We start from the raw sequence: 12,022 nt of genomic DNA, 5'->3' as shown, positions 1-12,022 counted from the left end.
TCACTTAACAGAACTGGCTTAATAATAATAAACTACATCATGTGGTGCAGTGGGGTCACCATTAAAAAAACAAATGTGGCTCTTGAAAGAATCCTTGAGATTGGTATTTGTTGCTTCTTTCACTTCCGTGATGTGCATGTAATGATATATAAAATGAACACGAAATCTCATTTTCATTCAGCTGAAATTTTCAGGAAAAAAACATTTGTGTTTATTTTGATAAAAAATTGCAAGGGCCACCAAAGCAAGAGAGAATTAATTGAGGGTTGGCCGAGTGCTTCTAACCCCTGGACTGTGTGCCAATTTGCTTATTTGTAAAATAATTCATTGTCCAGCTCCACAAGAAAAAATTTCAAAGAATAACAAAGCCACAAAGCCAATAAAAATCACACCTACTCTAATACTGACATCTGTTATGGGTCCTCTCTCTTAAGGAGATGTATAACGGGCCAAAAAGAAAAGCCTTCTCATTGGTGGCTCCCTCCTTGTGGAACATTATCCCTCCAGAGATAAATTTGGCCCAATTTTGATATTTTTTTGGAAGGCCCTGAAGATACGTTCTACCAACATGCTTGGGGACCTAGAGTGATGTGGAGCCCTTCAAGTGGCTGATCTGATTGTTGTCACCAGGAAACGAGTGTTTATTGGGTTTTGTACTCTATGAGCCACCCAGAGTCACCATGAGAGAGTTGGGCAGTCATATAATTTTTCAAACCAACAAATCAACAAAGGCAGCCCTTTTATCATTAATCACCCCTAAGCAGAACAAAAATATGTTCAAGTCCTTCTGGAAATTGAGGAAAAAACTGCACAGGGTGCGCTAAGTCAAAATAGAAAGGCTGTCCCATAGGCCATTATCCCTTTATCTCATGTACATTTTTCCAAACCTGTGTCATCCCATTTTGGACATAAACTAAGGATGCTCTCTTTTTCCCTTTTGAAGGGGAAAATTCCCTGAATCTAACAATATACACCCTCTAAAGAGCCTTATATTCAGTTGCTCCTACAGCCAGTGATTTAGCTGTGGATACCTGCTGGCCCTTTCTTCTTGTTCTTCTTTCCCTTCTTCCTTTGGTTCAGTTGCCTGAATGCTTCTGCTGCTTTCTGAAGCTTGGCCACGAAGAGCTCAATATCATCGAGGGTGCAGTTCAGTATTTGCTGCAAACACACAAAAGAGACAAAACCAAGATCTAGAAGCCGTCCATCATGCTCACACGAACTTACTATGCATCTCCCCGATTAAGAGTCAAAATGTTCATTGCCGCTTTAATCATGAGCATTCAGTGTGATCAGCAGGTACGTTTTGTTTTAAATAATCACCACTAGGAAATTGTGAGCCGCCTCCAGACCAAGTGAAGAGAAATGTTTGAACAAGGGCATCTTTCCCTGCTATGTTCTTATTTGCATTTCAAAAAAACATTTCTTTTGGTAACACATGGACAATCAACAAACAGATTTTATCATCAAGTGGTTACTTCACCCCCTCCCATATAACTCTAAAAAAAAAAATTACTATCACTAACCGTTTCTTTTTCAATCTTCTGTGCTAAAGCTGCACGAGACTCCTCAGAATCCTGGGAGCTACTACTTCGTCGATCGTACTCTGCCAAAAACACAAAAAGCAAAGTACGGTTAGTCCTCAGCTTACAACAGTTCCTTTAGTGACCGTTCAAAATTACAACGATGCTGAAAAAGTGACTTATGACCGCTTTTCACAGTTATGACCCTTTCCAACATTCCCGTAATCAAAATTATAATGTTTGGCAACTGATTCATATTTATGACCGTTGTTGTGTCCAAAGACCATGTGATCACCTTTTGCAACCTGCTAACAAGCAAAATCAATGGGGAAGCCAGATTCACTTAAGTTAGTATCAGCTGCAGGGGTTCACTTAACAACTGAGGCAAGAAAAATCGTAAAATGGGGCAAAATTCACTTAACAAATGTCTCACTTAACAACAAAAATGTTGGGCTCAGTTGTGGTTGTAAATTGAGGACTACCTATATTGTCAACAGAAAGAAAACAAAATAGGAGTGGAATTAAATTATTTGTTTAAAAACATTCCCTGTATCAAGCTACCCTATGAAGCTTTCTTTGACATGAATATTATGAACATAGCGTAGATCAATGGATTCTGTCAAAGAAAACAGAAGGAATAGTTTGGGAACTAAATGTATTCATTAAAAACTCAGAAGGTGGAAGTATCACATAGTTATTTATTTTATTGCTCTGGATGTAGCAATCATGCATCTAAGAACATTTTGACAGAATTTCATCGATTTGGCCAATTCCAGACTCTGTTTTTCAGCATGGGCCTCGTTGCCAAAGATTTGTCAGATAAGAGCTGTAATGAAATTGTTCTTGAGCACAATCCTCATAAGCCTTTAAAATGTGTCCTTTTTTAGCCATCCCTGCAGCAAATCTGAATTTGACTTGTTTTCAGACAGACTTTTTGGAAAGAAAAGAATCAGCGTAACCAGGTTTTGAAAGTAAATACTGTGTGAATCTAGCTATATCTAGCACAGTCCAGAATCCAGGTGCTCTCATCTAACAAGTTCATCTAATACGCAGCAAGATCCATGAAATAATTACAAAATATGTTTCTAGAAACATTATGTCAACTTGCAACACACAAATCTACACTAAGGTGGGAAGCTGGCTAATAGTCAAGTTCATACTTTTGGGATACATCGTTTGATAAACGTGGTTGATTAAATGTAACGCAAATGCATAACTTGCTTTAAAAAGCACGCACAAAGGCCATCTCTCTTTATCACTGGATATTATTTCTGTTTTGCAAAACTCAATTTTAAAATAGAATTCTAGTTCTCGGGATCAAAGTATAGGTCTGTTAAGAAGTCCAAACAAAACTGTTTTCTATCCAATAAAGTTTAAAGCATTCTAAACCTTCAATTAAACAAGTTTTTCAGTGTCAAACTGACACAATGGCTGGGGATGGTGGGTTCTAGTTCCTTATGTTTGAGGGCATCAAGTCAGGAAAAGCTGCCAATAAAAGAGAAAAACTCTGTGTCAAGATTGAACTGCTTTGCTTCTTTCAAACCTAATGCTTTTCAACTTGCCAATTAACTGGGGTAGGGAAAGGGGAAATAGAATACTGAGAATGTGTTCGTGGACTGTGAGAGCCTGGCAACTATCAAGGTCACCACTGCAGGTGCTTGAGAAAGAGACTGACTGTTCCCATAACAAAAGGACATCTCATAATTGGACAGGGGTAGGAAGAAAGGGAAAATATCATTTAATTAAGCAAGCATTTGCGCGGGAACACCAGAGCTGGTTTTGATTCTTCAGGACCAAAATGATGTATCCAATAAAGTTTTACTTTTGCGAATTCAAAACTCATGAGAGTGTTTTCTTATTTGGGGTTCACTAGTCAGACAACTGATACTCAAATTTTGTAACTTTTGCCTCTCTGAAGAAAATCAGCTGATGAAGCTTTCCTCTGCATTCTATCACCAGATTGGCTAAAAGTTTATCTCTTAGTGTGCTATCCATCATGCAATTATATAGTTGCATCAAGCTCCTAATAATTAAAAAAGGCAGTGGCTCTGTTCTGGTCCTTCTGGTTTCTTCAGAAGGAAATCTGCATGTCCACCCATTTTGCATAAATTGCTGTAAAGCGGCAGACAGGTTAACCTCCCTTATTTCTTTTTGCAATGCTTGTGCTCTTGATGGAGCTACAGCACCCTTTTTCCTTTAGCGTTGGGTTGCTGCTAATTCACATGGCAAAAATCTCTGCTATCCTTGGAAAACCCCCAGCATATGCAGGGAGGGGTAATTTCGCTGTAATCAGTCCCATTATCCACTGCCTCCTACTCACTGGGGCAAATAGGTTCTTGTGCTGTTCTCCAGAAGGAGGCAATGGATTAGAGGAGAAACAGAAATTAGGACAGAGAGGGGGTGTCCCTAGACAAACACCAGGAAATGTTAGAAAACTAGTATCAGTTAATCAGTAGCTAGTACCAGCCGGAAGTGTGCACAAGGTTTGTGAGATAGAAAATAGACCATGTATTGAGTGGGTAGCTGTAGATTCAGCAATAGATTTGTGGTTGATTTGTAACAGACTGGTAAGAATCTCTAACTCTTAATTGTTTTAATGGCAACAGCAAAGACTTATACCTCACCTCTGTTTTGATCAACAAGAATCAGATCAGTTATGATGGCCTATTTGTCTTTATACATAAACAGTTTTATATGAGGTTCTACTAAAGCCCAAGGGTTCTACTAAAAACAAAAATGTCACAAAGTTGAAGGCCTCCTTCCCCAACTATTGATCCAAAAACCACCTGCCATCACCTTCTTTAGTACAGTGAAGACACTAGGCATAATTCAGGCTGTTCAAAGGTTGAGGAGAATGGGATTTAAGCATGCTGTGTTTTAATTACCACATGAAAATATTCATGAATGCCTTGTTTTCTTGGGCCTTTAAGACATGCACATGAGTGACAAGAATGACATGACCTTGATTTTCCACTGGCCACGTTAGTGTGGCAATGACAGGCTCCTGCAAATGCTGGCAGAACTGGCCTTCAAGTGCAGGTGACTTGGTGTACTGTCTGACGTGTTCATGGATGTGGTGGAATGTAGTCTGGATACCCAGGAGGGAGGGGCTGCCTTCTAGTGGTAACAAAGGTGGTAGTGGTAACAAAGCACTTGTTCCCTGGGAGAAAAAAAGAGTTAAGAAGGCTCCTCCCTAGCAATACTCATAGTGATGCAAAAACTCAATAAATTGCTTTATTTTGGCAAGATTTCTGTCTATAGCTGAGGAACAATAAAAGAAACTACAGAGAAATAATTCTACTTGTGTTTTTTTGTTCTTGGGGCCTGATAGAGCACTGACAATTCCTGTACCTGGCTGGGACGGAGGGACCACACGATTCTGGTTGTTTTTTTGGAAGCCTCTGCTTTCATTCTGGAAAGGGATGGGTGCAGGCCCTTGAGGTGGGGGGAGGATGGATTGCCTCTGTTTGATCTTCTCTTGGTTCGCCCTAGAAGGGAGGAAAGGAAAACAGGAATTGTTTTGATAACTACAAGATGTAATATTCACTCAAATAGCAGTCACACAGCAAATGAATTTAAATCAGTGTTAATTAATTTGGATTTTATTGGATTAAGAGCAATGTTTATTTATGGAGGGGAAGAGTACAAAACTTTTCATATAGACCTCAATTATGGGTGATCTAACAGTACAAAGCCTTTCATTTTCATCCACTTGTACAGACTAAGCTGATCTGCATAGGTTGATCACTGTAGAAATCCTACTAAATTCAGCTGGATTTAATGCTAAATAAATAAGTGTGTATAAAATCACCATTCTACTTTGCTACTCTTAGCAAGCAAGGAGACAGTAGAGGTGTCAGACTAGGCCCACAACTGGCTGTTGAACATTTTCTTCAGACCCCTCTTTGGTTTCTAAAGTTCCACAGGCACATCAACATACTTGCACCATTTTTATCCTCTCTTTGTCCAGGCTAGTACTTTTGTTTTTATGTTGTATTTATTATTGTGACTTTTATATTTTTATCTGTTTTTGTTGGCTGTTTTGTTTATTGTAGTGCATCCTCTCTTTGGAGGGAGATGGGCAACTACATAAATTTGATAAATACTTTCAAGATTATCTATGATTTATGTGCAATTTCTAAGCTTGATCAGTCCTTTCACATCCTGTGCTCCCCCCCCCCCCTGCAAAGAGTCATGAAATGCACACAGCACCTCTGTGGATAATAGAGACTGATATGGATAAATTTATGTTTCTTTAATGACCAAGCCTTCCAGGTGCTGGGAAAAAAGCAAACCAGTGGGCGTCATAAGGCATAAGTCCAATTGATGAGAACTTTCAGGTAAAATTTCCATAGAAATGGGACACAAGGGTTTTGCATAAACTCAAAATCAGTTCCAGATTCATCTTATTTATTTTTATGCCACCTTTATATCAGTTCCAGATTTATCATTTATTTTTATGCCACCTTTATTATTTTTATAAATAACAAGGCAGCAAACATACCTAACATTCCTTCCTTCATTATTGCTCCCACAACAATAACACTGTGGGGGAGGGGGGTGCTGAGAGAAAGTGACTGGCCGAAAGTCACCCAGGTGGCTTTCATGCCTGAAGTGGGACTAAAACCCACTGGTTTCTAGTCAGGTGCCTTAACCACTAAACTAAACTGGTTCACATCTCTGTCTGATCTCATAGCATCAGCTGGTTTGGGGAACTGAGTCAATTTATTTCTAGTTCTGTGGTAGTTTATCTGAAGCCAGAGCACAGGTGATTTTTTCCCTCTGAACTTGTGGTTTTGCAGAGTTTGTGGATGATGTCATTTTCACTAATGAAAAGGAACACATCATCTTGTCTTCTGGAACCAAAGCGGCCACTGTTCTTTCTCACCAACTCACCTACCATACTGTTTACCTTCCTAATACTTGCCTTGTTCCCAATAATTGTCTACAAGCATTGCACTGTAGTTAATATGTAATCAAGATTACAAGTAGGAGGATAAAATGCTTGATTATAAAGTTGCTGACATACTAGCATTTCACCATGGGAAAAAAAAAGCAAGAGCCTTTTAAATGTGCAACAGATGTCAGCTGGGGAGCCAGTTAAGTATCTCCTCAAAGCAGCTGCTTTGACATGTTTGTTAAAATGGCTGAATAAATGGAGACATCATGCCCTGAAAAGGTAATACTGATTTCTTTTATTTCCCTTTTATTTGAAGTGGGGAAGAGGGGATTCAGTTACCCCAGTGCAACCAGTGGTCCAGACAAAACTCTGACTGGATAGTGTCCTTTGGTCAATTGGAAGGGAGATGGATGAGCATGGATGGACTCATTGGTATACAATCCCCAAATTTTGTGGTTCAAATTATTTCCATGGGAATTGAAGGTAGTGTGCAACTATCTCTAATCCTATCAACTTTATAATATTTTTTTCATTTACAAATGCATTAAGCAGGGCTTCATCTCTGCCCTATTAAGTTCCAGCAAGATAAATTTAGCCGCTTGCACAGTCACTGCTTTTCAATTCCCAGTCCTAGAAACTGATTCACAATGACCTGCAATTATTCTCCAGCTGATGAAAAAAATCCCGCACAATGAAGTTTAGTTGAATGATTTCTTAACAATTGTGCTGAAATGTGATAGCATTAAGAGGTAAATTTCCACTTACATTTTAGGCTATTTCCTCTGTTACTGAAACCTGTCTGAAAGACTCTCAGCAATATTCTCACTCATTAGATTTGGGTTTCAGGATGTCTTCCTGAGAGAAAGAGCAATTCTACTGCCAGAGATAATTCTTTCCTCCATCTTCATGGAATATGGGTAAAATTACTCAAAGTTTTGCTACTCCAAGTGAGCTCCCACCACCCATTTTCAAACTGCAATAACTCAAACATGGAAACTTGCAACCCCTGTAGTCCAAGAAATGCATTTTCCTGGGCTCCCTGCTAGAGTTTGTCCATATACAGAAGCCACTTACTTGAGGGTCTGTGGCCGTATCTTCTTTCCAAACTTATGGTCAGCACGTGCACTTTCTATGTCCTCATGAATCATCTCTGCCTAAAACGCAGAATCAGAAATAGATTGGGGAAGGAAAGATGTAATGGAAAAATGCACGCAACCTGACAGCATTAATCGACTGCCCTAAATCTAGGTTTTATTGATGGTGTATGCCTTCAGTTTAAAAACAAAGTACAAAAGGGAAACATACAGGCACAGGGCATCAAGGAAATATTTCATGGGGCTTTGAGGGTTGCTAGCAGTGGAATTTAAACAGAGAGGTTATTCAGATACGAAGCAAAGGTTCCCTTCAATCCTCAAGTAAAGGTAATTTCTGGAAAGCTTTAAACTTTCAAAATTCAGCCAACAAATATATTGCTGTATGAATCATGGAGGGTGTTTTCCTGCTCTGTAAACGCGTCCTCTTTTAAGGACAGCTTTGCAAAACCCACTATTTCTGAAAACAGCTTCTTGTTTGCATTTGTTTTGGCAGAGGAGAACTTCAGTGTGGAGCTTCTGTGGACATGGAACTCTTCGTAGGGCTTCATCCTCCCTTCTCCAAGCATGAGATAATTGTGAAACTTTAAATATTCATGCTACAGGATTGCCCCTCTCTAGGTCCCTTCTCTGAAATCTTGCCATCTAGCTGGACCAGCTTTTTCCACAGCTGTCTCTATCTTGTGGGATGCTCCCCTCTCAGCTATCTGAAAGACTCCATCCTTTTAATTTTCTGGGTGGTCATCAAGACCTGGCTTTTTATGCAGGTACTGGGCTAGTGTGAAACTGTTTTGGGTGGGTTTTGGGGCATCCCAAGGAAATGACCAAGGCACCAAGTTAAGGTGTGTTTTATGGTTTTTATAGATCAGCATTTAATTTCTGTTGTGAGCTGCCCAGAGTTGTGTTTTAAGATGGACAGCCATATAAATCTTAAACATAATAAAATAAAATTTTAAAAAATGAGGGCTCTTCTCTATAACTCTAAAATCTAGACCAACCTTGCACTTGGAGGATTGGTTGGAACTTTAACTCTAGTGCAGGGGTGTCAAACTCAAGGTCCATGGGCCGGATCCAGCCTGTGATGTGATTGGATGAGGCCTGCGGGGCCGTCTTGGTCTACCCAATGTGAAGAGGAAAGATCAGGCCAGCCTGGCTTCAGCTCGGTCTACCCAATGCAAAGAGGAAACACGCCAGCAATTTGGGGAGTGGCGTCAAACTAGCCACGCCCACCCAGTCAGCCATGCCCACCTCCCCGAGGTCAACCACAGCTCTGATGCAGCTCTCAATGAAATTGAGTTTGACACCCCTGCTCTAGTGAGTCCAAGCTCTCATAACCCCATTTATCTCCTATTCAATAAGAACCGTTTACCTCCACTTCATCACAATTAAAGAAGTGAATGTCAGGTTTGTGCTGTTCAGAGTCTTGACACACCAACAGGAGGATGGAGGGATAGCGCATCTGATTCAGCACAGTCTGGCAGTGCTGGACTGTTGGCAGGAGGAAATCTTCGAGCTCTTCCTGAAAAGCAAACACCAAAGAGAATGTGGTTCAAATATACATAAAGGGATGTTCAGCTAGAGGCTGCATTTGCACATTGAAATGGCTCTTTGCAAAAGGAGACCATGAACACAGGAGCATTTGATTTGCCCTTAGGACTTGAAATCCATTAACAGCCACATACTCAACATCAGAGTGGCAACGCTATTGCTGACGCACATTATTCAGCAGGGACTGAAAGAAAGGAAGCATAATTCTTGGTACTTGTGATAAATTGGGACATACTAAGAAAAACTGATGAAGATACATAACTTTTTTGTAACCATCTGTTTACGTCTTGCCTTAATAATGGATTCTCTCAGAAAACAGAAAAGATCAGAAAATGATCTTTTTTTTCTACTTTTCTTTTTTTGTTCTTTTTTCTTTTTCACATTTATGTACGTGTTGTTTGTCTGTTTTAATTGTAAAATTAATAAAGTTTATTTAAAATAATAATAATAATGGATTCTCTCAGATGCCAACCAGAAAAGTTATCCATAACCCCTCAAAAGTATAGTTCTTTCAGCTTATAAATTTGACTAAGAGCTGATTGTGAGCATTATTTATTCCAATAAAATTGCTCTGGGCTTTCTAAAAGGTGGGCATAGCTCTTCATGTTTTAGTTTAACTTCATAGAAGTTCAGTATTTTATTCTGAGTACTACCTTAGAGTTTCTTTATTTCTTATTTGGAAAATAAAGTTAAAGACCAATTTTTTTTGTGGTGGAAATTAGCTTCATTCACACATCATATCAAGTACCATACAGGTAGTCCTCGACTTACAACAATTCATTTAGTGACCGTTTGAAGTTACAACAGCACTGAAAATAGTGATTTACGGCCATTTTTCACGCTTATGACCATTGCAGCATCCCAATGGTCACGTGATTTACATTCAGATGCTTGACAACTGACTCATATTTATTTATTTATTTATTTTTAATTTTTAATAAAGACAAACACTAACAAACACAAACATAAAACATCAACATAAAACCATCTTCCAAAATACAGTGTGTCGGTTGGTACATTTCTTTTGTGCAATGTTGTAATATCAACAGTCTTACCCTTCCAAACATACGTTCATATTTCATAAGTCAACTATACATATTATATTGTATTATATTGTATTATTATTATATCATCATTAGACTCAACTACAAATTCACATAATTCGTATCGAGCAAATCTCAGTTTTAACCAATCTGAGAACATACAATTCATTTCATTATATTCAATTATATAATATCATTACATTATATTATCTTGCATATTATACCATTCCTTTTTTATAACACATTTTACTTCTCTATTTTCTTATCTAACCACTGATAAAATAGATTCCAGATTTTGTAATATTCTTTATCTTCTTGCTCTTTATCTTTATCTTCTTGCTTCTTGCTAATGTCAATTTACTCATTTTTACACATTCCATCATTTTCTTAATCACCTCTTCTTCTACTGGAATTTTTTCACTTTTCCAATTTCTAGCAAATACAATTCTAGCCGCTGTTAACACATTTATAATCAAATATGTCAATTCTCTACTGTATCCTTCAGGCAAGATACCCAATAAAAATATCTCTGGTTTCAAATCTATATGCTGTTTTGTCATTTTTTCAAGCCATGTATGAATTTTAGTCCAGTATCTCTTGGCTTCCACACACGTCCACCACAAATGATAATGACTCATATTTATTTATGACAGTTGCAGCGTTCAGGGGTGATTTTGCGACCTTCTGTCAAGCAAAGTCAACGAGAAAGCCACGTTCACTTAACAACCCTGTTGCTAAATTAATCACTGCAGTGATTCACTTAACAGCAAGGAAAGTCGTAAAATGGGGCAAAACTCACTTAACAATTTTCTCATTTAGCAACATAAATTCTGGGCTCAGTTGTGGTTATAAGTCAAGGATGACCCTAACTAGACTAGTTTTTTAATCTGCTCCAAGTTTCTTTTCCTGTTCATTTTAGTTAGGGTTAGAAGCAGGAACAGAATACAAAAACGAATCATGGTGACCCAGAAGATCAGAAATAAACCATGCTTCCCCACTCATATTTCCTGCAAGCTACAACCACAATTGACAAGATAGTTGTTTATTATCCTCAAAGAAAACATGGGTTTATTTGCCTGTCTTGCTTGGACATAATACTAACCCAGGAACAAATAAATCACTCTGTGGTTTAGTGTAAACTGGGAGCCCAGATTTTATCATCATAATGCTTCCAGATACATTATCTTATTAGATCCAACCATTATATGGAAACTGTGGTCCAACCAGTGCCAGATCAGGGGAGGCTGGCTTGTATTATTATGTTTCTCACAAGATATTTAGCAGCGCAGCTCCTAAACTATCAAGACCATTTATTCTAATTGTAATGTAAATAACCTCTCTTGTCCACCACCCAATGCTTTGGCAGAACAGAAAGCGTTTCCATTCATGTGCTATTCATCACTCTGCCCAGTCAGCTTGATTACATCCCTACTGGAATACAAGGCACCAAGACAACAAGGTGCTTGCCATGCACGTAGGCAGAAGAAACTGGGCAGACGTTTGACTTTTTGTTGTGGTTGGTCTGAGTGTGAATTCTATCCAGCTTATTCTTAAAAATAGAATTTCTTGGAAAAGCCTGCAGCAATTCATCAGCCCATTGAGAAATAATATGCAATACGTTTATGTCAATCTTAATCTTTCTAATGTACGTTGAGCAAATTGCCTCATCATCACCCTCCAAAAAGAGGTCTTTGCTGCTCACCTGAGTTCCACAATCCAACAGTCGAATAGATTTGTCATTCACCTGCAGCAGCATTTCTTGGGCCCAGATCTTCTCTTTGGAGTTCAGCTGTTTGAGCTTCCTGACAGCGTCTTCCACTGTTACAATGGCCTCGCTTTTATCCATGATGAAGGTAGCCAGGTGCTGGAAATGAGGGGAACACCACAAAAGGTCAAACAGGGACAATAAACAATTTAACT

General features: G+C 38.8%; 1 protein-coding gene across 5 annotated transcripts in view; it reads right to left on the bottom strand.

Annotated features, from left to right (window-relative positions):
* EPS8L2 (EPS8 signaling adaptor L2) overlaps positions 1-12,022 on the bottom strand; it is a 96,668-nt gene that overhangs the window by 27,522 nt on the left and 57,124 nt on the right. For all 5 annotated transcript variants that reach the window (XM_087950775.1, XM_087950776.1, XM_087950777.1 and 2 more), the window contains 6 exons: positions 11,805-11,966; positions 8,881-9,030; positions 7,495-7,574; positions 4,872-5,008; positions 1,524-1,603; positions 1,032-1,158 (listed from right to left, as the gene is read on the bottom strand). In XM_087950775.1, the coding sequence (XP_087806901.1) occupies positions 1,032-1,158; positions 1,524-1,603; positions 4,872-5,008; positions 7,495-7,574; positions 8,881-9,030; positions 11,805-11,966 (736 nt within the window). The remainder of the gene's footprint in view (positions 1-1,031; positions 1,159-1,523; positions 1,604-4,871; positions 5,009-7,494; positions 7,575-8,880; positions 9,031-11,804; positions 11,967-12,022) is intronic.

The sequence above is a fragment of the Notechis scutatus genome, chromosome 1, assembly GCF_049901735.1.
Source record: "Notechis scutatus isolate UNSWTSFEM ecotype Mainland chromosome 1, rNotScu1.2, whole genome shotgun sequence".
NCBI lineage: Eukaryota > Metazoa > Chordata > Lepidosauria > Squamata > Elapidae > Notechis > Notechis scutatus.
Note: the sequence above shows the minus strand (reverse complement) of the source record. Positions and strands in the feature narration are given on the sequence as shown.